This window comes from Eleutherodactylus coqui, chromosome 1, assembly GCF_035609145.1.
Source record: "Eleutherodactylus coqui strain aEleCoq1 chromosome 1, aEleCoq1.hap1, whole genome shotgun sequence".
Taxonomy (NCBI): domain Eukaryota; kingdom Metazoa; phylum Chordata; class Amphibia; order Anura; family Eleutherodactylidae; genus Eleutherodactylus; species Eleutherodactylus coqui.
In genome coordinates, this window is record NC_089837.1 from 518312079 (window position 1) to 518339260 (window position 27182).

General features: G+C 41.7%; 1 protein-coding gene across 1 annotated transcript in view; it reads left to right on the top strand.

Annotated features, from left to right (window-relative positions):
- Window positions 1-27182, top strand: part of DLG2 (discs large MAGUK scaffold protein 2) — a 469593-nt gene that overhangs the window by 406114 nt on the left and 36297 nt on the right. Inside the window, exons 17-18 of the mRNA XM_066588133.1 lie at window positions 3118-3193; window positions 21340-21385. Of these exons, the coding sequence (XP_066444230.1) occupies window positions 3118-3193; window positions 21340-21385 (122 nt within the window). The remainder of the gene's footprint in view (window positions 1-3117; window positions 3194-21339; window positions 21386-27182) is intronic.

Sequence of the window (27182 nt, forward strand, 5' to 3'; positions counted from 1 at the left end):
TGGGAGATGAAACCTGGGATTTCCTGTTCCAGCTGTGTCCGAAACCGTATCTGTAGCGTCCAGATGCGAAATCCCCGGGATTGTTTCCTCATGGAAGAAGAAGGGGCCGTACATTTTCCTACAGGTTATAGCGGCAAATACATTCACCCTGGGGGGGTCACGCATACGCTCCACGTAGACCGGTGGGTTCCCCCCCCCCCCCCCCTAGATTCTGATGTTACGTTTGGTAAATGTGCCCGAAAGGGGGAAGTCGGCTTCATCACTGAACACTAAAGACCCCATGAAACCATCGCTTTGCATTACAGTTCACTTGCTCTTTTGTCTGGTTTCAGGGCCGTTAACAATTGCAATTAGTAGAGATAACATCGCTTACATTTGCGCATAATCTTCCACTCAGTCGGCGGCGGGACGTCCAGTTCCACGGATGCACTCAGCCGTTTCCACACTTACTGGTGGACGGCCGGGTGATTTTTACCTACGGATGCAACCTTTTTCCTTAAAATTGGAGCACCACTTCCAAATTGTTCGAAAATGGCACAGCGCACGAATAACAGACTGGTAGACGTGAAAACCAAGGACAAAAAACGCTCTTCTGTCTGAGTTGGCAGCCGGTTTGTCTCATACACACCCCAGTGATGCCTTCAGCAGAAACCTTTTGGGCTTCATTTAGCAAAACAGTCTAACAGTAGAACTGTCCTTGTTGCCCAACCAATCACAGCACAGCTTTTATTTTACCTCAGCAGCTTGAGAAATAAATGCTATGCTGTGATTGGTTGGGCAACAAGGACCGCCTCACTGTTAGACCATTTTGCTAAAAGAGTCTTTTTGAGTTTGTTTCCATTTATATCAACTTTATCATGTATCTGAGTGTCTTTTTGAGGGAGTTATGAGGGTTTCAGGTCAGGAAGATCATTGGTAATAACCCGGTATATCATCACAAGGTCACCTCCTCGTCATCTATTTCTGAACACTAACCCTTATTTGGTAATATTCCGGGGTACCATCATAACCCATTCCATTTATTACTTTGGTCACTCACCTTTGAACCAGTTCTTGGTCTACTTGGTCTTTCTTGCCCATCGGTGCCGAAAAGTGTAGGAAATCGGTAATGTGGCCGGCAGCTGTAAGTGATGTTCCGGACTCGGGTGTAATGTGGTTATGGCACACACATCCATCTATTGGCTAATGGTCCAGGTTTCTGGTGGTTCTTGTACTTTTGTATTCGTGTTCTCAGTTTAATGATTTCCCCCTGCGGCGCTCCCAGAGATATTAGCAGACAGCATCGCCGCTGAAGCAAATCTCATTGACCTTTAATTGCTTTACAAGCCTGAAGAATCCCGGCCGCACTTCCTGTTCGTGTTATCAGTGATGCTTCTTTTCGGGCCGTGTGGGGTTGTCATTATCATAATTAAGCAATTAGATATTTTGCCACAATGTCCTTCTCGTACGACATCAGACACAAGCATTTACATCTCTCCAATATTATTGTAAACATGTCTGGCCTACAAGACAGATGTGACAAGACGGTGGCCGCTGCGGGGAGGCAGGAGCGAGACGCATTTTGCAATGCCGCGGCTTGAGAGCATATTAGAAAGTGACTGACATTTTCTTTTTCCCATCTGACCATCCCTTTGCTATTTTGATAGAGCATGGCCCTCTCTTGGCACTTTGGTACTATGGCACAAGGCGTTTCATTGTGTAGGCAATGTATACTGTATGACTGACAGCAAGCGTCGCAGTTATCCGCTATACAAGAGAAAGTAGGTATGCGGGGTCACCAGCCGCAGTCAGAGCCGGATTCCACTGCGGGCTCTCAAATTCGATTCGTTCGTGTGCAGGCGGCCTAAGGGAGCCTTCACACGAGCATGTTTATGTGTGTGCATACGCGTCACAAAAACACGCGTCTATTACAAACACTGGATTCCCTATGGTGTGTTTGCTTGCACCTCTAAAGATAGGACATGCGTGCACCATAGGTCCTGTACGCATTGCCTTCAATGGAGCGGCGGCTGCTTCCGGCGGCTCCATTGAAGACAATGGTCTGCCGGCACACCTGAAGTGATTTTTCAGGGAAGAGCTTTAAATATAAGCTCTTCCCTGAAAATCATCCCTTTTAGTGTAAAAAAAAAAATATATATATATATATACTTACCTGTCCGCCGCTGTCGTGTCATGTCCCCCATCACATGCAGATGTTTTCTGCATCCCCGTGGGAAATAAAGAATTCCCTACCGCAGCTGTCACAGACGACAGCTTCGGTAAAGGATCCTGCTGCCGGCACCCCTTAATTGTTTTTCAGGGAAGGGCTTTAAATATAAACCCTTCACTGAAAAAAAAACCCAAACTGGTGTAAAAAAAATTATTAAAAAAATCATACTTACCTTTCTTCAGCTGCCGGGGCTCAGCAGCATCCTGTCTCCGCTGTCCCTGGCTCTGTACTGAAGTTCTTTCAGCAGGTGGGAATTAAAATCCCCGCCTGCTGAAAGAGCTGCTTCTGATTGGTTGAGGCGCTCAGCTAATCAGAGGCAGCTCTCGGCCATTCAATGAATGACATCTGTGACAGGTGCAGCAGGGAATTCTTTATTTCCCGTGAGGATGAAGAAAATATCTGCCGCATGTGGCAGATGTGTTCTTCATCCCCGTGGGGGACACAGCAGTGGCAGACAGGTAAGTATATATATATATATATATATTTATTTATTTTATTTTATTTTTTTTACACTAAAAGGAATGATTGTCATCCCTTATATTTAAAGCTCTTCCCTGAAAATCACTTCAGGAGTGCCGGCAGACTATTACCTTCAATGGAGCCGCCGGCAGCAGCTGCCGCTCCATTGAAGGCAATGCACGGACCTTCATACACGCGTGTTTTTGCGCGTACATGCTTAGCTCCACCCCTGCCCCTCCCACTCCCATTGCAAACAGCCAAAGGGGAGGATAGAGGCAGAGAAGCGGTGAGGAGGAAAGGAGAAGCGAAGGGGGAATTGCTCAAATGGAAGCATATATCGGCCAGCCATGAAAATGTCGGCTGATACACTCTCGTGTAATAAGCCCTAAGATACATATTTGCATAGTTTATAGCCAATATCTTCTAACCCATCCTGCATTTTATTACAGGGTTGAAAGGAAAGAGCGAGCGCGATTGAAAACTGTAAAGTTTAACGCAAAGCCCGGAGTGATCGATGCCAAAGGGGTAAGTTGTGTTTCAAGACCAAAATGATGACTTTCCCATATTTGCATATCTCCGTGACTTGAGGTCTTTTGGGATTTGTAAAAAGAAAAAAAAACATAAAAAACAACTTTTTTCAATCAGGATGAAAAAAAAAACAATTGCAAAAACTTATTGTTCAGCAGAATAAAATATAAAACGTAACAAATCCATAAAGAAATGTCTCTTTAATTCCCTGTATTGTAATAGCATATTTCATATGATACAGTAATGACAAGACGCTGCTTACATCCAGTCCGTCTCTTATCACCCGGGGACGAGGAGTCTGATTCTTATAAATAGGCACATAGGAGAATCTCAGCCACCTTCATCACTGGATCCGATCTTCCTGTCCCCACGGCCAGTGATTTCATTTCCTCCCTCGGCCCAGCAGGACTCTTCATCACCGCTGTTATTATTGCATTTGGCTCTTTACCTTCCATTTATTTGGAATAAATTGCCACTGATTAATGGTTTCCAGATTACGGCTGAAACAATTTCCCCTAATCCGATGATTGCTGTGACGGACATGTTATTGTATCTTTTCAGAAAGCACAAGAACGGGCAAAATCAGAAGTGACGGCTGTTGGTAGAGTTGTTAGAGACACTTTGTAGCGGATCGTAGGTTTACTGGAGTATTTAAAGGCTATGCACTCGTCTGGGGGGCAGTTTTTTTTCACTTAAATACATGTTTTTTGGGATCATATTTGCAATAGGGTTTGACAGAAAATTTTGCAACATCTGCATATCACTGTATATGGACCCTGCATGCTGAGTCTTAGGGCTCTTTTCTATGAGCGTATATCGGCCGTCCGTTTTCACTGCCGACCGATATACGCTGTGATCTGATGCATTGGATTCCAGTGCATCAGATCACATGGGCGTATTTCTGACACGTAAAAGTGTCCGGCATTTTTACATCGGGCCCTAAAGATAGTCCTGGAACTATGTTTTGGGCCGGAATACATCAGCCGCTGCATGGGCTCCTACGTGAGCCCATGGCAGCAGCCGTAGGTGGGAGGGAGCTTAGCAGCGTGGCTGCTAAACTCCCTGCCTCTGTTCACCTCCCCCCCATACAGGCTCACCTCTCATCTCCTCCCAGCTCGTTCTGTACAAAGGGAGAGGGCGTGGCGTGGGCGGAGCTAAGCTCCCACCCTCTCCCTGCTCCTTGTCTATAAGCATCAAGAAGAAGGAGGCGGGGCGGACCTGCGCTTAGCTCCGCCTCCACCCCCTCCCATTGCAGAGAACGAGCAGGGAGGAGACAAGAGGTGAGCCTGCGATGGTGAGGGAGGGGAAATGAGCGACGGCCTGGTTAGCTCGGCGCGTCTGAACGGGCACACAAACGTTTGATTTGTGCGCCCGTTTACCAGATTTTTCTCTCCCAACATAGCGTATATCGTCCGGATATTGGATAGACAGTCTGATCCATCCCTTCTCTATGGAAAAATGGAGGGTTGCGGTTCGATAGGCTTTTCTCACTATAGGAAGTCATGGCATATTGTTAGGGAACCTCCGTCCTACAATGCACAGCCTCCCATCCTCCTTGCCTATTCATCTCTGGAGCACCAAACAGATGATGAAGGGATGCCCTGTGTTATGCCTAGCACAACAACTGAGAGGGCACCCCCTCATGCCTACTTGAGGCATACCGCAGTAGAAACATGTCCTGGATGTCTTGCTTAGAATAGTGCCCCCCCATAAGAGTGACAGTTGATAACTATGTCAGCCACATAGTAGTTTCCGTCACATAGTGCCTCTTATTAGTATGTACCCCACAGTGTCCATTCCATTACTAAAGGTACACAGTGTCCCCATAACTGTGCCATCCGTATTGTGCCCTATAACAGTGCTAGGCACACCTGGTCTCTCAAGTAGTGGCATCCATATAGTGCTCGCCTATTATAGTGCCAGCCATGCAGTGCCACCTGTAATTGTTCCAGCCACACATTGTTCCCACAGCAGTGCCAGCCACACATTGTGCCCACAGCAGTGCCAGCCACACATTGTGCCCACAGCAGTGCCAGCCACACAATATGCCCACAGCAGTGCCAGCCACACATTGTGCCCACGGCAGTGCCAGCCACACATTGCCTCTTATTACTATCTGCTGCACAGTGTCACTTGCATAAATGCTTGCTACAAAGTGACCCAATAACAGTTCTAGGCACACTTTGTCCCCCCAGTGGTGGCAGCCACATAGTGCTGTGCAATAACTGTGCCCACCACTCTGTGACCTTAATAACACTCCCACCTACACAGTGGCCCCCATAACAGAGCTAACCAATGATGGTGAATCAGAAGGAGGAGCTTCATTCTGAACTTTTGGGACACAGACCAGCATGCCTGTGTCCTGATGGTTTGGGGCCGCACAGAAAGGCATCACGGGCCGCATGCAGTACCCAGGCCACATATTGTGCACAGCTGATATAAAGTAATGGCATAAGTCATGTCTAAGTGAAGAAAAGCATAATAGGACACATAACTCGGAATTGCAAAGTGCACTGATGCCCGTGTCTCATATATTGTTAAAAAAATCTCAAAAACATCCAATGTACAAAATAAGCAAAAAATATAATTTTGAAGAAGGCATGGGTGTGAAACTGAAGAGAAGAATCCACCCATGAGGAATATATTCATACAGGCGGATGTGCGTGACCAGCAGTAATATACACAGATATGGCTGATCGTTGGTCCTTTACTTGGCCCGATTGTTGGGCAAACGAGCATTCGGAGGAGCGTTCAGACCTGATCGGTCCATGTAAAAGCGCCGTTCCCCTCGTATAGCGGCTCACGTGCCGTCTCTTATCACAAACATCAAGAACCAGAAATTCAGCTGCTTGAAGAAGTCATTTCTTGATCCCCATTTATATTTTTGACCTTGCCAAGCATCGCCCTTCGGTTTAATATCTCACATTGCAATGATACGGCAACGTCATCGCTGAAGCCAAGAGTGCAGAAACCAGCCAGGCACTTTCTTGAGGGAAATATTTGCAAGCCTTTTTGTGCTGTGATGATCGGGCTTCAATCATCATCCTCCTCATAATGGGCATCTGCTTGGCAGGAGCCATAAAACCGACAGCGGGGATCAGCGCCGAACAATTCATCGTCTCTTAATGTTCCCCTCGTTTCTTTTAATGTAGATTTGTGTCTGCCTGGAAGGCTTGTAATTGATCAGTAAGAGAACTCCTCCTGGACAAAAGTGTTCTCCTCAATGGCCATTTAATATCCTGCTGCTGTTTAACCTTTTCATGACCAGGGGCCTGGATGTCCAGAGCAAAATTTCACCCTTAGGGATACAGCATTAAAAAGGTGATTTAAAAAAAAATATATATCTTAGGCCTCTTTCACACGGCCGTACGCATTTTTATGTGTGCCCGCCGGTGCCATAAGAACGTGTGAACAGGCGCACAAATCACACATATACGCCAAGGCCACAATGCTGTTGCCTCCCCTTCTCTCTCCCTCGCCGGCTCACCTCCTCTCTCCTTCCCTCTAGCTGTTTGCAATGGGAGGGGGCAGGATGACGTGGAGCTAAGCTCCGCCCCATTCCACCTCCTCCTATTGCAAACAGCTGGAGCGCAGGAGAGAGGAGGAGAGAAGAGGGAGGGAGTTTAGCAGTCACGCAGCTACACTCCCTCCCAACTCCCTTCTCTGGTCCCACATACACCTCCCTATTGGTAATAAGAGAATAAGAACATTAAAGGAAATGTGTCAAAGGAAAATGACCTTCTGTAAATCTAAAATATATTTGTTTAGAGTTTTTGGTGAGTTTTTCATGTTTAATGTCATGGTCTACATTTAGAAAACAAAATCCTCCAATTTTCAGACTGACCACTAAGCCTAATTGTCTGACACTTCCTCTTCTATAATGAAAACGTCTCATTATGATCCCAGGCAGGATTAAAATGGAAGGTGACACCGGTGTATAGATAACACTGGATCCACTGTTCACAATAGGTGATAATCACAGCTGACCTCCTCCCCTTTCTACAGAAGTCATAGAACATACCCACAACACTCTGTCATAGAGGTCAATGAATTCCTTCCTGCCCATTGTGTCTATAGCCAATAAGGTTGTTATAAAGCATATGTTTAATGCTGTTAACAGCAGCTCAGGCAAGATGGCCGCCCCCATAGTCATTACAGATAATAGAATTTTTAAAACGTACAATCAGAAAATATAAACAGATTAGAAAAAAATGAAAAATGTTTACCCAATCTGGTGGTAATTAGTACAGAGAAATATAGTTGATGCATGCCCTTTAAGTGATGCCCTTATTTTTGCTTACAGCTACCCTGCTATTGCCCCACAATTAAGGTACCTCCTTCTAAGGTTTTCTTTCCCAATGAATTAGAGAGCTTGAAAACAATGAAGAATTGAAACATCTAATATATTAATATATTGCAGGACTTTCACTAGGATATACCATTAATGTCTAATGGGTGGGAGTCTCATTGTGTAGACCCCACCCATGAGTAGGATAAAATAGGAGTGGCAGTAAGAAATTTTTGTGCTATGCTTAATCTATTTTTGGCCATTGATTATAATGCAGAGCCAACAGGAGCCAAAGGGGCCCAGTGATAGGCCATATAAGTATAATGGAAAACCCCTTTACATATCCCATCCCCAGCTATATATTACATCTCTACACATAAAATGCAACAGAAAAAGTGACGATTCCTTGATACACACATCCTGTCTTAGTTTTCCAGTCTTATAGCTTTGTAGTATATCCACAGGACATAGAAGCCTAATGGCAGTTTGTCCGGGGCTCTCGCCATCGAAATCTATGTGAGTTATGGAAGCATGACCAACACTCCATTGAATTCAATGGAGAAGCATGCACTTTGACTCAGCCAATCACTATTTTCTAGATAGAGTGACTCCCACCTCTAGGACCCCCATCTACGAGGCATGTATGGCATATAACTGGGGGTATGTCACTGGTGTGTGAAATTGTAATACCACTTCAATACAAACATAAGGACCAGTGACTTTTCAGCTTCACCAAACTCCTCCATGATGGGTACTGAATGGATTTTAGGTAACGAGTATAATTGAAGGGAGTTTATGATAATGAATTCACAAAAGAGAAGATTGTTATATTTTATCTCGTAATTATGCAATTACACAAATGAGCTTCAAAGGCAATTTCTGCCTTGTAACTCAGAAGACGATCATTAGACGCTCAGTATAGGCTTCACGCTGTCTGCTGATGTAGAGAAGAACACAAATCTATGTCATCATTATCCTCCCTCTTCGCTTCTTCTTGTTAACTGTGCCATTCATTATTGTGGCGGTAATAAAGCCCATTAGGGTGACGGCTTTTATTGACATTCATGTCGGATAATCTCTACTTGTTAGAAAGGGCCGTTGATGATAAGCAGATCACAGGGTGCTGTAATCCACAGTGATCAGCTTTAATCTGTAAGTGTTTAATTTTCCTGCAGCACTCCCACAGGTGTAATTGAGTATTACATTGTGTCCATTCACATCAGTATGTTGTCTGTATAGGATAGGACAGGACAGGTCCTCCAGAGTGAGAGATGCTTTTTGTAACTTTTCTCCACTCTGACCAAGAGATGAGGATCCTGATCAGAGGAACCTCCTCTACTTCTCCCATTGAAATTAATAATACATTCATTTTCAGATAGCTCTTTTGCTCCCCCTAGTTGTGGCTGTATTAAGAAAAAAGGGTGTGATTTATACAGGTGCTCTGGTAATTTTTTCCCCCTTCATTATGTATTGTAACTAGTCCCCTAGAATATATGTCAGCTACATTATCTTGGATAGCTATTCCTTTCTATCTGAAACCCCTAGCCACATCCTCTTTAGGTGGGTCATGTTATCTCTTTCTGACCACCTTAGAATTACTTGGCTCTATGTTCTTTCAAAAAGTCACTTTCTCATCATAATTCCCATGTGATGAACCCTACCACACAAGCTGTTTAAAAGGAAACACACAAACTCCTACGACAGTTGCTGATGATGATTAGAGCCTCTTGTCACACAATTATAATAGAGGAGATCACAGATCATCATTTTGACTCTATACTTATGGTATGTAGCTTATTTAGGTGAATATATAATGCAGAAGATGTCTTCCCAACAGGTAGAGATAGTACAGGCTCTAGCTGGTCATATGATATTGTACTGGTGCATCATAGGATTGATAGCAGAAGATCGTAAAAGAGAAAGCAAGGAGAAATCTCAGCATCAAGATGGTGCCTGATAAGTATAAGACAGGAGGCTGCACATTGTTAAAAAGTCACCAATAGATGGCACTGTAGTGGACTGGGTGGACTGGGTTAGACCTGCATCAATGTCAGATCTGAAGGACGACATTCCTTTGCTTGTTGTAGCAATTAAATTTGATGCACTGCATTCAGCGGTAGAAAACATGGTTTTGTGAATGGAGAGTGTTGTTGAAAACCAAGGGGGACTTACTGAACACATGTAGAGTGAGTTGATTAGCCACAGCTCCACCTATTGGTGACTTTTTTACTAAAGCTTTATTTCTCATAAATGGCGGGCGCATCGTGTGGAGTGGCCATTGTCTGAATTTAGGCTCATTTGGGGCAGCAGAACGCCCTCTAGAGGCCTCTCACTTGGGGACATTTACGTCTTCTGCTGTTAATGAAATGAGAGACTTTGAGAGTCAATTGGTCATGGAAATGTCCGTCACAACAAGAAGTCATTGTCTAAATTGGTGGCGATGGCACCATGCATCATCGAGTCATTATGACCAAACATTGATGTCTTCCACCGTCTTGGAGACCATAACAACAGCTTTATGAAAGTAATGCGAACAGTACACACTTTTCAATCCCATAGAGTGGGACAATAGTTAGCTCCCCCCATTCTACCAGGGAACACCCCGACACTGGAGAATTCAGAAGCACCACCCCTTTTGAGGTCCATTTCACTAGACAGTTCCACTAATAAAAGGACTCTTCACAGGTATAATTATAACAGTAGGCAGATTTATCAAAACCAGTGAAAGTGAAAAGTAGCTATATTGCCCATAGCAACCAATCAGGTTACAGCTTTCGTTTTCAGATGGGTTTTTGACTTACAAGAGCTGGGATCTGATTGGTTGCTGATTGTTTTGATAACTGAAGTTGCAATTGTTTTTTTTATTTCCCTGAATTTGCTTTTTGATGTTACATTATATTCCTATGGTCATACATGGAGAGCCCTTCTGGTTGACTAAAGGGTCGCGAATTATCTGACATTATTAAGACCTGCTCCAGGTATTGAGACCCCCATCAATCGCTGGAAAGAATGGGTAGAATCGCCCAACTGGTCATTGTGCCTCTTTGACTCTGATTGGCCTTTCAACTGTCCTGGACGGGCCGTAAATCATTTTATATTTTCTATAACCTTAAAGAGGTTCCTAAATGAGGGACTAAAAAAAAACTCTTCTGAGCAGAAAATTGGGTGCAGTAAAAATAAAACACTACCCACCCTTTAAGTGACCTCCCAATCCAACGCAGCCACCCAGGATCCCACTACTCTAGTATAGGAAGCTGGGGCAGTGGTCACGTGTCATTTATTGTACATGTGACCGCTGTGGCCAATCACTAGCTTCCCCAATAATACTGCAATGCATACACATGAATACCGAAGCCAGTGATTAGCCACATCAGTCACATGCACAATGAGTGGCACGTGACCGCAGTAGCGACGGGGACTAGTTGGCTGCGCTGAACCAGGAGGCCATTTATCTGATATGTATTGATATATTTCTTTTTATTTTACATCTTTCCGTGCCAATAAAAGTTTAGTTTTTATCCCAGAAAACCCCTTTAATACCACAAACCTGTTAAAATAGCCAATACGTGGCAAAAGGAGCGCCGCATTGAAGCCCTTCAATCCTGCAATTTGTGGAGCTCTCACTGTCAACCAAAATATATGACGTGCCAATGGTTTTTGGGAACAGCAGTAGCCCTTAAAGGGATATTCCAGAGATTTAACGTTATTTTAAGTTTTCACCTATCCACTGGATAGGTGAAAACTGATAGATTGGTAGGGGGTCCAACCTCTAGGACCTTCAATGATCTTGAGAGCAGGGGTCCAGTTGGTCTCCAAAAGATGGAGCAGAGTTCGCTCAGGTGCACCTCCACTCCATTCATTTCAATGAGGGCGCCAGAGATTGCTGAGGTCAAGCGCTTGGCAATCTCCGGTGCTCTCATTAAAATGAATTGAGTAGCGGTGCATCTGTGCAACCTCTGCTCCGTTCTCTGGACCGATGAGGGGCCCAGTAGTCGAACCCTCACTGAGCTGTCAGTTTTCACCTATCCGGTGCTTGGGTGAAAGCTTGAAAAAAATGAAGTCTTCAGAATACCCCTTTAAGTAGCAAATTATCTGCAGGTTGTTTCATCCGGAATCATTAACCAAGAGGTCGGAGTAGATGGGATTATTGGGGGGGGGGGGGGGGGGGGTATGCGTATCTCTCTGATCTGATTAAGAAGTTGATCTCTGTTCTAATTATCGTGGGCCTGTCACCCTCACATGTAACCGGGATAATGGAGATTTATCGTCCTATCAGGCTGAACGCTAACAACGCAAACTGCTCTAATTACTTTTATGTTGACAAGAAAATTAAGTGACCCCCTCTGTGTCTCTGTTATTTGTACTGTGAATGGCATCGTGCATCAAAATGTAGCAGAGAAAGGGGTGAACAGTATTTAAGGGGAACCTGTCCCTTTACCGACCTGTTACTATAAGAGCATCAGTGTGATACCAGAATAATTATACTAGTTGGTACAATTACACCCGCTAAACAACCCCCCAATGTCAAATGGGTTGGGGGGGCTAAAACTTAAAAGGGTTGCACGAAAATCACCTATGAACTGGTGATAAAAGTGGGGGTTCTCATTACCGATTGTGGGGGACCCACGGTGAGGAGGAGACTGAATGGAGCAGCAGCTAAGCGTACATGTTGCTACTCTACTTTTCAATGGGGTTGTGGCAAATAGCTGATCGCTTGTACTCGGTTATCTCCAGCAGTCCTATTAAAAATGATTGGAGCAGCACTGAGCATCCTTGGCCCCCGCTATGGGGGGTGCAGTGGGGAGGAGAAAGGGAGACCAAAACTCCCTTCATGATGGAGGTCTCATTGGTGAAACACCCAATCAGAGTTTTAGCGTTACCCATCTGAGTTTCACAAACAACACACGCATCCATTATAGCCAATTAGGCCAATTATATGAGCACTTTCAGTGCGTATGAAAAATAATGCTGCCTATCTTATTGTAGTCCGTATCACAGTAGGAGGTACAATGTCCACAGCCCTGCCACCTGGGCAGCACACGGACAAGAATTGCTGGGGTAACTCCCATGCACCCATCTGAACGGGCCCTTCAGGTATCCCGCTGATGCTCTCATTTTCAAGGGGTCTGTTCTAGTGCTCGGTTCTCTTTAATTAAGCCATATTCCATCATGTAAACTATTTTGTATTCTATTCTGTATTGATATTGTGACTTTATGGTGACGGGTTCACTTTAATACAATGTATGTTTTTACGTGTTTTTAATACTACTATATTGTATGTATGATGATTCTTTACTTGCACTGTACATGATATCACATTGAGTTTCTAGAACACATAGAACTGTCATAATTAGGAATTATTGGTGCATTACATTTCCCGCTGTGAGAAGACATATAACCCCGTCCATTGACCATCCATCTTCTCATTACGTATTCAGCTGCATGCATGTCCAGCGCTATAGTCATGTGTCTCATCTACAATATCTTATCCCATATCTGCTGCCATCACAGGACTTTCTCTATTCTCCATGCTTTGCATCCGCATGTTTTTATTGTTTCACTTTTTTTTTCCAGGCATGCCATACTTTACGTTGCAGCTGAGTTTTCATTGAGTTTAACTCCTTCACCTCTGATCTTCTGTAATTATGATACCGTTTTTGAAGTATTGGACGTATGCAGTGCCTTTTTTAGGTCTGATGGCACCTGTGCAGACATTTTTTGCTGACTTGATCAAAAGCAAAAAAAAATATATATATATATATTGCAGTAAGCAGTCTGCAGTATACTCACACCAGAACAGCTCAATGAATACGGCACCAGAAACAAGCTCATAACATAAATACAGCACCAGAACCAAGCTAATAACATAAATACAGCACCAGAACCAAGCTAATAACATAAATACAGCACCAGAACCAAGTTCATAATAAAAAAATACAGCATCATAACCAAGCTCCTAACATAAATACAGCCCCAGAACCAAGCTCCCAACATGAATACAGCATGAAACAAGTTCATAATGTGAATACAGTCTCTGAACCTACCTCAGTACATAAATACAGCACCAAACCAAACTCATAACATAAATACGGCACCAGAACCAAGCTAATAACATAAATACAGCACCAGAACCAAGGTTATAATAAAAAATACAGCATCATAACCAAGCTCATAACATAAATACAGCCCCAGAACCAAGCTAATAACAAATACAGCACAAGAACCAAGTTCATAATAGAAAATACAGCATCATAACCAAGCTCATAACATAAATACAGCCCCAGAACCAAGCTCCCAACATGAATACAGCATCAACCAAGTTCATAATGTGAATACAGTCTCTGAACCTACCTCAGTACATAAATACAGCACCAAACCAAACTCATAACATAAATACAGCACCAGAACCAAGCTAATAACATAAATACAGCACCAGAACCAAGTTCATAATAAAAAATACAGCATCATAACCAAGCTCATAACATAAATACAGCCCCAGAACCAAGCTAATAACAAATACAGCACAAGAACCAAGTTCATAATAGAAAATACAGCATCATAACCAAGCTCATAACATAAATACAGCCCCAGAACCAAGCTCCCAACATGAATACAGCATCAACCAAGTTCATAATGTGAATACAGTCTCTGAACCTACCTCAGTACAGAAATACAGCACTAAACCAAACTCATAACATAAATACAGCACCAGAACCAAGCTCAATGCATAAGCACAGCCTCAGAACAAAGTTCAGTATATAAATATAATACCAGAACCAAGCTCATAACACAAATACAGCACCAGAACCTAACTCGAAACATAAATCAAACACCAAAACAAAACTCATAATTAATACAGCACAAACCAACCTCATTACATAGATACAGTATACAATATCTACAGTGCATAGTATAAATATGGCACCAGAACCAAGCACAGTACATAAATACAGCCCCAGAGCCAAGCTCATAACATACATACAGCACAAGAACCACGTTCAGTGCATAAATGCACCAGAACCAAGCTCAGTACATAAATACAGCCCCAGAGCCAAGCTCATAACATAAATGCAGCACCAGAACCAAGCTTACTTCAAAAATACAGCACGAGCCAACCTCCATAAATAATACCAGAACCATGCTCATAACATAAATACAGTAGGGCAATTAAGCAATTGTGTTTGGGGGACCAATGGGCTTACAGCAGCATCTCAGATCATCAGAGGGAGCCATGTCATGTTTGAGCCTAAAAACCAGAACACTGAGTAATTATAAAAAAAAGTTTAAGAGACATCAGTCATGAAAATATGTCTGCTAACAGTAGGCAAGCACTATGCAGACATGCAAACCCTACCTCATTTGTCTTGGAAGTGTAGGCAGACGGGGACTAGCGGTGTTCACAAAAGCCATGTGCTGTATGTGAATCAGCTACAATCCATCCAATGGGTGGTCCTGCGACTCCTATTGGTCCGAGCTGTTTGCTGCTTGTTCCACCATTCTGCACTCCGGCATTCTCTGCACACAAGGCTATTTCACGTACATAAGCGATGGGGGCTCTGAATGAAACCTCCAACACTGACGTGAACACGGCCTTACTCATCAGAGGTGAATGGGTTAACCAGCCGCCATATATCTATTTTGTGTTTACATTTTTATCTTGTTTTCCTTTTAAAATTCAGAAAAGCTTGAAATGTAAAAGTGGTACAAAACTTCAGTGACAAAGTGAACAAAGCAGAAAACTTCCAGGTCATTACCGAACATTACGGAAAATTGTGGTTCAAGCCTCAAAAATGTGTCATTAGTACCAACAGTTGCCAGAAGGTGCCAGACATTTCAGAGAGAAAGCAGAACATATTGGTGTCATCTGACAGAAACTAAAAATGTAAAATACTGTGGTTTTTTTTAGATAAATTAGCAAATTATTAAAGAATAAAATATTATTATCATCCAGTTTAATAAAATTAGCAAACACATAATTTTTTGTTACTGTAATTTTGTTAGAGATCTCTTTACAACTCGCTGCAATAATGGCTTCTTAAAAATGATAAGGTATGGGATAGATATGAGAGATAGATATGAGATAGATAGATAGATAGATAGATAGATAGATAGATAGATAGATAGATAGATAGATATGAGATAGATAGATAGATAGATATGAGATAGATATGAGATAGATAGATAGATAGATATGAGATAGATAGATAGATAGATATGAGATAGATAGATAGATAGATAGATAGATAGATAGATAGATAGATAGGAGATAGATATGAGATAGATAGATAGATAGGAGATAAATAAATAGATAGATAGATAGATAGATATGAGATAGATAGATAGATAGATAGATAGGAGATAAATAAATAGATAGATAGATAGATATGAGATAGATAGATAGATATGGGATAGATAGATAGATAGATAGATAGATAGATAGATAGATAGATATGAGATAGATAGATATGAGATAGATAGATAGATAGATAGATAGATATGGGATAGATAGATAGATAGATATGAGATAGATAGATAGATAGATAGATAGATATGAAATAGATGAATAATAGATAGATATGAGATAGATAGATATGAAATAGATGAATAATAGATAGATATGAGATAGATAGATATGAAATAGATGAATAATAGATAGATATGAGATAGATAGATAGATAGATAGATATGAGAGAAATAGATAGATAGATAGATAGATAGATAGATAGATAGATATGAGAGATAGATAGAGAGATATGAGATAGATAGATAGAGAGATAGATAGAGAGATAGAGAGATAGATAGGTAGGAGATAAATAGATAGATAGATATGAGATAGATAGATAGATAGATAGATAGATAGATAGATAGATAGATATGAGATAGATAGATAGATATGAGATAGATAGATAGATAGATAGATATGAAATAGATGAATAATAGATAGATATGAGATAAGATAGATAGATAGATATGAAATAGATGAATAATAGATAGATATGAGATAGATAGATAGATAGATATGAAATAGATGAATAATAGATAGATATGAGATAGATAGATAGATAGATAGATAGATAGATAGATATGAGAGAAATAGATAGATAGATATGAGAGATAGATAGATAGATACTGAGATAGATAGAAGAGAGATAGATAGATATGATATAGATAGAGAGATAGATAGATATGAGATAGATAGATAGATAGATAGATAGATGAATAATAGATTAATATGAGAGATAAATATGAGACATATAGCTAAATAGATCTGAATATATATTAGATAGATAAATATGAGATAGATATGAGATAGATATGAGATAGATAGATAGATAGATAGATAGATAGGAGATAGATAGATAGATAGATAGATAGATAGATAGATAGATAGATAGATAGATAGGAGATAGATAGATAGATATGAGATAGATAGATAGATAGGAGATAGATAGATAGATAGATAGATAGATAGATAGATAGATGGATAGATAGATATGAGATAGATAGATAGATAGATAGATATGAGATAGATAGATAGATAGATATGAGATAGATAGATATAGATAGGAGATCGATAGATAGATAGATAGATAGATATGAGATAGATAGATGGATAGATAGATATAAGACATATAGCTAAATAGATCTGAATATATATTAGATAAATAAATACGAGATAGATATGAGAGAGCTGGTTATTAGAAACAGATTCCATAATCTCAGTCCTCTGTACATCTCTTCAGAGGTTTGGGCCGCCGTCAGATCCTCGGTTACTGTAAAGTTATGTTCACACATAGCAGATTTTTCACGACAAGAAATCTACTGTGGATTTTGATTTGGATCCACATGAAAATCTGCACCAAAATCCGTGTCAAAATGGATGTAAGATGTGGCTCTTCATGCAGATGTCACTTCTTCATTGGAACACCCACAGCATAAATTGTCGTGCTGTGTATTTGAAATCTGCACTGCAAGTCAATTTTGCCGCAAATTCTTTGTGGATTTTCAGTGCATCGTGTGGACTGGATTTGTGAAGTCATCCACATGGCCTGTACTGTAAATGCTGTGGATTTCATATGAGAAAATTGTGCAGTAATTCTGCTACATCTGAGCATACCCTAGAAGATTTATACAATGGGCCTCATTGTCCGATGTGTCATCCCAACAACCACCTCTGTAATCCTATTACATTGTGTAGTAACACCCATATAACTAATCTTGGCCCCATGGGCACTTTACGATGACCACTTGAAGACCCATAGAAGGCTGAGAGATAGTTCTAGATGCAGTCTACTGGTTTTCTCTATAGTACTGGAAGAAGCATCAGACCCCGAGGCCCCGGTGATGGAGGTTATACAGTAATGTTCACGGGACTATTTTTGACACATCCTGGATTATTGAGATTTTACGACAATGAGGCTCCGGAGTAACAAAATTATATAGATAGCTAAGCAAATGGCTTCCATTACAAATAAATAAGGCAGCGTATATGACGTCCTGTATTAATCCATAGTACTAGAAATCGCTACCCTCAAAAGTATAAAGGGAGGCCCCCATATTTGTTGCATTTTGTGAATTGAAATTTACCATAATAATAAAAAAAATAGAATTTTGATATTTTTGAGTATTTTTTTCCTCCAGATACTTTGGTCACTGTAGTTGAATCCACATTTACACACTAGTTTTGTCAGCATGAGTGTGACAAGAATTAGACGCCCCTGTTTTTGCCCCATGCCTTCTCTCCTTCACAGTCATTCAATGACAGGCGTAAAAAGAACTTCATCTTTTCACGAAAGTTCCCATTCTACAAGAACAAGGAGCAGAGTGAACAAGAAACAAGTGATCCTGACCGTAAGTAGAGCCTCGGAGACGATGTCACGTGTGGCACAAAAAAAAGTAACGGGTGACACGCATGACACGATCCCTCCCTCTCACCCTGTCACACATCTTAGGCATACAGGACCGATAGGCAGGAGAGGCATTGCTACTGTGACCTCTGCATGAATACACCCTGGATCCTCTGGCTTTTTACCCTACAAATTAACCTTTGCAAGCATAAATTCAATACAAATCTACATAGTGGACCTGATCCAAAAATGTCTGCTTCCACTTGACGTCAGGTTGGAGGAGAGACTGGCCTTGTAAGAACAAGCAATAAACTTTTATACCATATACAAGGAGGAGGAGCATGATGAGGGTATCAGAGAATTGGCAAGCCTAATTTGATCAGTCCATAATTTTGTGTTAGCCTCTTCCTCAGTTGCCTATATTCAGTAGAAGGTTTAATAGGATTATGGGTAGGGTTAGGTGATGACAAAACAGAACTGGTATAGAGTACGATACAATATAGCAGTGGACCTTTGTCAGAGATGAACTGGCCGAGGGTGTCTACTAGGATCCGACAGAATACTGAAGGATCTTCTCATCGGCCCTAATGGGCTCTAATATCCAGCAAAAGACAACCTCATTCGGCGGTGACTTTGGAGACAACCACTTGCCCCTGGTGTCTATGATTCACAAATAACCTATTAGACTCTATATGATGTGGCTAAGAGGGAATGCTCTCTAAAAGAACTCATATTGATGGCCTCTCACCCAGCCAACCAGAACTCTACTGTAAACTGATGAGGCAAGAATCCCGAAACAGCTGGCTATACATGGGAACTGTGGTTTGATTTACCCCCCTAGTCAAGTTGTAAGTCTTGTTAGTAGGTCAGATAACAACTCATAGAGTAGCTACGTCCCATCAGGTGGCACTGTGAGGGATTATTCTATTGCTGATTTGCATATTTTTCCAGGGAGCATTGCATGATCCCTAAAGGCTGGTTTACGTGGGCCGATGATCGCTCAAACGACAGTTTGAGTGACAGATTTGAGCTACTCAGCTACTTAATAGCAATTAAGTGTGCAAATAAAGCCCTAGCTGAATGCAGTTACTAGCCCAAGGTCTCTTATCTGCGCTCAGATCCTTTGTTCTCCACGGGGAAACTTTTTCCCTGTGGAGAACAAAAAAAAATTTTTTTTGCAATTATCGTCTGGTATAAATGGGCCTTAAGACTCTCTATATTCTAATGGTGCTCTCCACAAGAGAAAACCTTCTTCCCCCCTGAAGTAAGAAGAGACAAGCACATGATCTGTGTAGATAGAGGGTAGGACTCAGAATCATCTTCTCTAGACGGTCCAAGGATTTATTTGTCCTAACAACCCTCAGCAGCTAGCTCCATACTTCCTACCTATCAGATCCCCAAGTTTATTATGTGGTGCAATTGGTGCACTATATGGCACTTTTATATATTCACTCACTTTATTAGTATTAGGCAAGTATTACAATACATTTCCCTGCTGACACTGGTGCTCCCTCAAATATGTTTAGTTTGGTGCCTCTACAGACCTTGACCAGAGTTTCCCATTATGATTATTGATCAGGGAACACTCCAGATTGCTTAAAGGGGTTGTTGCCACGGCACAATGTACGGAGCCGTCTGATTTTGGCATCAAAGCCACTCCATACATGAGAACACTGGGCAAGAGGAACAACTAATCGGGAGGGGTACTAGACAGAAAACGCCTCCTTCGATTATCTGTTGATGGCCTGTCCCTGGAAGGGGGGCAGCCATTTTAACCCCTAGATGCTTTTGGATGCACATGTACGCCCTCCAGCATCAGGAATTGTATAGAGTGAGATTGAAAGCCAATCCCGCTACATACAGGGCGAGTTCTGCCTGTTTCTGACAGCAGGTACTTGCCTGTAATGGCTGCAATCAGCGCTCATTTATATGCCCCGATTGGATTTTGGGGGTCCTGAATTGTTCCAGTGATGAGTTTAAGAAGCGCTGTTCAGTTGCCATGGCAGCTTGGGGCCTTCTGAATGTCCCCAGGGCTACCATGCCTGATACAATGTGATATAATGTAATACTATGGTATTGCATTATAATGTATGAGCGATTAAACAAAGTATAAAAAAAGTTTTATTAGTTAGTAGGAAAAGATAAACGATAGTAAAAGTTAAAAAATACCCTTTTTTATAGCCATAGTTAACAAAAAAAATCTAAATTAAAAAAAAAAACATTTGGTATCCCGCTTTCGTAAAAGTCCAATTTATCAAAGGTATGCATAATTTATCTTGCATGGCAAACATGGTCAGAAAAGAAAAATTATAACACCAGAATTGCCCTTTTTTGGTCACCTCGTCTCCAGAAAAATGTACTAAAACACGATGAAAAAGTCGTATGTACTCCAAAATGGTACCAGTAGAAACCACAGATCATCCGAGTGACGAGCAGCCACACAACCCTATTGACGGAAAGATGAAAAATACTTGACCCATTTGCTCTTGTGGTGATCAGTCAGGCACGTTGATGGTACAGATTTACATGCTCCACCAGGACTTCTGGTCTCAGAAACCAAGGAGATATGTGTTAGAGGAGAGGTATTCTGGATGACGTTTTTTAAAATAGTTTTAGGCTAACTTGCTATTCAATCAAGTAGGGTCTATATGGACACAACCAAATCCTCATGTGGTGGATCCATCCGGGCTTACTCTACCATATTTTTGATGCCTTCTCTGTTACCTCCTCTTAAAATGTGGACCAAATTTCAAGGTCTAATGTTGTCAACCTTATCTAATGTACTTGACCTTTATGTTTAGTGTTCTTCTTCAAGGTCACTCTGCTTACATCCCCCCCAAAAATGGCTTGTAACACCCAATTGATAGAATGGACAATGCGTGGATCCAGATTGTTATTCTGCCCGGTCTGTCATGGTAGTATTCATTTCAACTCCACTGACTTCTTCCTTCCTCTTCTGCGCCTCCTCTTCCTCTCTCATTGCTCACTCTCTGGGTACTGCTGGGCAGGACAGCCTCGGATTAGGTGACGACGGTTATGGAACAAAAGCTCTGAGTAAGTTCCCAGGAATGGTCACTACAACATTTAAATCTTCTCCCCCCCCCCCCACCCTTCCCGTTTCTTATATTGTTTTGCAAATTTGTCCATTTCTTTTGTTTGTTTCCCAAAGCCGCACCCCCCCCCCCTGTCTCCCGCATGCACAGACAAGAGTTTTTTATTTGTTGCCCACTAGTGAATGCCGAAACTATCTGCGCTGTCAATGCATGAACATATGATAGAATTCCATAGTGTGTACGGAACTACTTGCTTGTCTTCTAATGCCACTTTTATAATTCGTTGTTACTATGCTTTGTAAGGCTGATGGCAACTAATGTCCAAAAACACATTTCTGGGGTAAAAACTCTAAGTGTATGCAGCACTGTATTATTAAATGCACCCACACCTATGGGGATCGTGTAATGGCCGGTGATCTGAAATGTACAGGAGTGAGCCCAACAGTCCCCGATGGCAACTGTCTTCAGAAAGCAGGATCTGGTGTGTTGGGTTTCAACATGTTTGACCTCTCATTCCTGTGGAAGAAAAATCTCCTCGCCATTCAAATAAACATACAGGGCCACCAAAAGAGTAAGCTAATAGAAATCAATCTACATCTATGAATGTGAATGAGAAGAAAACATGATGTGGCCCAAGAGACAGAAAGCTAAATAGAAGTCCAGCTCTTGGATGTTATATGTAGATCTACAGTTGTGGCCAAACGTTTTTAGACTTGACTTGACACAAATTTTGGTTTTCACAGAGTTTGCTGCTTCAATACTTTTGGATATTTTAGTCAGATGTTTCTATGGTTACTGAAGTACAATTATAAGCATGTCATACGTTTTTAAGCTTACATTGACAAATAGATAAAGTTTAGGCAAAGACTCAATATTTACAGCGTTGACCCTTATTTTTCAAGACTTCTGCAGTTCACCCCTGATGCCATGCTGGATATCGGCTTCAGGGCCTGACTGATAGCAACTGCAGAGGAGAAAGCACGCTCGTTTAAGGCTGATGCTCGAGCGACTATCGGTCTTTTCGAGTAACTGCTTACTCGTCCGAGCACCACGCCGGGGGGGCAGCGGGGGAGGGGGGAGTGAGAGAGATCTCTCTCTTTCTCTCCCCCCCACCCGCATGGTGCTCAGACGAGTAATCAGTTACTCAAAAAGACAGATGCTTGCTCAAGCATCAGCCTTAAACGAGCGTGCTCACTCATTTCTAATAGCAACCCATTCTTACCTAATCAGTGCTTGGAGTTTCTGTGTTTTTGTTCGTTCACTCACTTTTTGAGGATTGACCACAGGTTCTTAATGGAATTGAGAGTTTCCTGTCCATGGGCCAAAAATTTCTATGTTTTGTTCATCAAGCTACTTAGTTATCACTTTTGCCTTGTGACATGTTGCTCCAGCATGCTTGAAATGCATTGTTTATCACCCGATTGCTCCTGGATGGTTGGGTGAAGTTGCTCTTGAAGGATGCTTAGATACCATTCTTTATTCATTGCAGTGTTCTTAAGTAAAATTGTGTGTGAGCCCACTCCCTTGGATGAAAATAACCCTCACACATGAATAGTCTCAGGTCGCTTTGCTGTTAGCATGACTCAGGACTTGTGGTAGCGCTCACCTTTTCTCCAGACAGTCATTCTTTCTGGTGTCTCAAACAGTCTGAAGGTGGCTGCATCATAGAAAATAACTTTACTCAGTCCTCTGTAGTCCAATCCCTATACAGTATTTTTTTCTGACGAAGGCCCTTCAGACTGTTTAGGTCATAGAATCTTAGAGTTGGATGGAACCTCCAGGGTCATTGGGTCCAACTCCCTGATTGATGCAGGATTCACTAAATCATCCCAGATAGATATTTGTCCAGCCTTTGTTTGAAGACTTCCATTGAAAGAGAACTCACCACCTCCCATGGCAACCTCTTCCACTCATTGATCACTCTCACTGTCAAAAAGTTTTTTCTAATATCTAGTCTGTGTCTCCTCCTTTTCAATTTCATCCCATTGCTTCTAGTCTTTCCTTGTGCAAATGTGACAGCCCGTCAGATATTTGTAGACAGCTATTAAGTCTCCTCTCAGCCTTCTGTTTTGCAAGCTAAAAATTCCCAAATCCTTTAACCATTCCTCATAGGATATGGTTTACAGACCACTCACCATCTTGGTAACTCTTCTCTTAACTTACTCCAGTTTGCTAATATATTTTTTAAATTGGGGTGCCCAGAACTAGACACAGTATTCCAGATGAGGTCTGACTAAGGAAGACTAGAGGGGGATAATTACCTCACATGATCTAGACTCTATGCTTCTCTTAATACATCCCAGAATTGTGTTTGCCTTTTTGGCTGCTGCATCACATTGTTGACTCATGTTCAGTCTATGATCTATTAGTATACCCAAGTCTTTTCTACATGTGCTGCTGCTTAGACCAATTGTTCTCATTCTGTATGTGCTTTCTTCATTTTTCTTGCCCAGATGTAGGACTTTACATTTCTCTCTGTTAAATACCATTCTGCTAGTCGCCACCCACTGTTCAAGCTTTTCTCTCTTCCTTAGTGTTATCTACCGCTCCCTGTTTTGTGTCGTTGGCAAATTTGATTAGTTTCCTTTGAATTCACTCATGTAGATCATTTATAAAAATGTTGAACAACACTGGGCCTAGGACAGAGCCTTGTGGTACCCCACTTGATACATTGTTCCACTTGGATGTGCAGCCATTTATGACCACTCTTTGAGTACGATCACTCAGCCAGTTGTGAATCCATCTAACAGTTACCTTGTCAATCACATATTTGGTCATTTTTTCAATATGGACGCTATGAGATACTTTGTCAAATGCTTTACAAAAGTCAAGATATACTATATGTACTGCAGTTCTAACTAGTTCTTGATTCTGTCATAGAAGAAAATTAGATTAGTCTGTCACGACTGTCACATGCTGTTTAATAATTTGTTCAAAGATCGATCTCGGTATAGAAGTCAGGAAGGAATTTTTTTCCCTGAAATGGGAAATTTGGCTTCTACCTCATTGGATTTTTTTTTTTGCCTTCCTCTGGATCAACCTTGGGGGTTAATAGGCTGAACTGAATGGACATATGTCTTTTTTCAGTCTTACATACTATGATACTATGATAGAAGTCAGGCTCACAGGCCTGTAGTTTCCTGGGTCCACCTTCCTTCCCTATTTTGAAGATAGGGACAACATTTGCCCTTCTCCAATCTTCTGGGACTTCATCTGTTCTCTAGTAATTTTCAAAGATTACAGCGAGTGATTTAGTAGTTACCTCTGTAGCTTCTATCAGTATCCTAGGATGTAAGTCATCTGGAGGCTTGAATTCATGTAACTTAGCTAAGTATTACCTCACCATCTCTCTGCTTACAGATAGCCTGCATTCTTTTATTCCCCCAATAGCACAGCAAAGATCAGTTGATGTTGAATTTACTTTCTAAGAGAAAACAGATAAAAAAACAGGAATTTAAAAATTCGGCCTTCTCAACATCATTCTTAAAGGGGTTGTCCCGCGCCGAAACGGGTTTTTTTTTTTTTCAACCCCCCCCCCCCCCCCCGTTCGGCGCGAGACAACCCCGATGCAGGGACCTAAAGAAAAATCCGCACAGCGCTTACCTGAATCCCCGCGCTCCGATGACTTCTTACTTACCGGCTGAAGATGGCCGCCGGGATCTTCTCCCTCGGTGGACCGCAGGGCTTCTGTGCGGTCCATTGCCGATTCCAGCTTCCTGATTGGCTGGAATCGGCACGTGACGGGGCGGAGCTACACGGAGGCGGCATCCTGCACGAGCGGCCCCATTGAGAAAAGAAGAAGACCCGGACTGCGCAAGTGCGTCTAATTTGGCCATTAGACGCCGAAAATTAGGCGGGCTCCATGGAAACGAGGACGCTAGCAACGGAGCAGGTAAGTGAAAAACTTTTTATAACTTCTGTATGGCTCATAATTAATGCACAATGTACATTACAAAGTGCATTAATATGGCCATACAGAAGTGTATACCCCCACTTGCTGCCGCGGGACAACCCCTTTAACCAATTCACCATTTTCATCCTGTAAACATCGTATAGCATATTTGACTTTTCTTTTAACATACCCCCAAAATCCTTTTTTAATGCTTAAAGCCTCTCTTGCAAGTCTCAACTAATTATTAGCTTTAGCAATTCTGACACTTGCCCTACAGTTTCTGCAGACTGCATTTAATTCTACTTTAAATATGCCCACCCTTTCATTTGCTAAACATTTTTATGCTGGTTTCACCAAATTCAGACCTCCCATCAGCACGGTGCAATAGAAATCTGGATTCATCTGACCAGGCGATGTTTTTCTCCTGCTCAGTGATAGCATGCATTTAAGTTCTGTGTTCATCCATCCTGGTCTCCATAAATGCTTCCCATTCTTCCTTCTTTTACGAATTGTTAGCAATTCTGTTCTGAGAATTTCATTTCGCTAAATTTCCTATCCTTCTTGGACATTTCTGTCCTTAAGAACATCCAACCATTGGATCCTTCCTACCATGTTTCTGAATCCATTAAAATCTGCCTCTCTGAAATCCAATCTTGAGGTCTGAGTTTTCTCAGGTCTTCCTCCCCTTTTTATTAAAAATTCAAGGATATCATGATCTCTGCCTCCTAAGGCCCCAGCCACCCTTACTTCCTCAACCATTTCCTTCCTGTTGGTAAGAATTAGGTCCAAGTAAGCAGATTCCCATGTTTTCACTTCTACCTATAGAAAGATAACGTTTTCAGCAAGAGTGGATAAGAATTTGTTGAACTCATTACTTTTGCCTGAGAGAGATTCCCAACAAATGTCTGGATAGTTAAAATCTCCCATGATCACTAGGTCATGCTTTTTTGAGAGCTTGGCCATCTGATGTAGAAAGAGTTCATCAATATCTTCTGCTTGTCCAGGCGGCCTATAGTAAATGCCTACAATGGTGTCCTTTCTGTTGTTCTCTCATTGTAGTCTTACCCAAACAGTTTCTACAGAACTACCAGGCTCTGAAGCTTGAATCTCTGTGGAGATGAATGCTTTCCTAACATACAACACAATACCTCCTCCCCCTTGTTTTAGGTCTGTTTTTTATAAATAAGTTGTATCCTTCAAGCCTTGTATTCCAATCATGTCTATCATTCTACCAAGTTTCCGTGTTGCCTATGACATCATATTTCTCTTTTCTGTGTTAGGAGCTCCAATTCTCCTTGTTTGTTTCCCATGCTCTGTGCATTTGTGTAGAAACATTTTAATTTGTGATCGGTGTCTCTTACTCCTCTACTTTCCTTCTGAATTTGTTGTCTTTGGTCTTTCTTTCCACTTCTAATAGTAAAGTTTTCAGTTGTACTCATTAGCTGTATATTTTTGTCTGGTCTTTCTTTTCCTTGCCCATATTGTTCTGGTTTAAAGCTCATATGATAAGTGTAGCAACGTGCTTGCCAAATATATGCTTACCTGGCTTTGTAAGGTGCAACCCATTTCTAGCAAGGAGTCCATCATATAAGTAATTCATTCCATGGTCTAGGAATCCAAATCCTTGCTGATGGCACAATTGATGTAGCCAGTTGTTCACATCTAGAATCCTGTTCCATCTTCTTATTCCATGGCCATCCACTGGGAGGATGGATGAGAAGACCACCTGTGCTCCTAATTCTTTCACCTTCCTGCCGAGGTCTTCAAGGTCTCTGCAGATAGTTGCAAGGTCCTTTTTTTTTGGTCATTTGTCCCTACCTATTAGTAAGAATGGGTGGTGTTCCGTAGGACTGAAGAGTTTTGCAAGCCTATCAGACACATCTTTGATTTGTGCGCCTGGAAGACA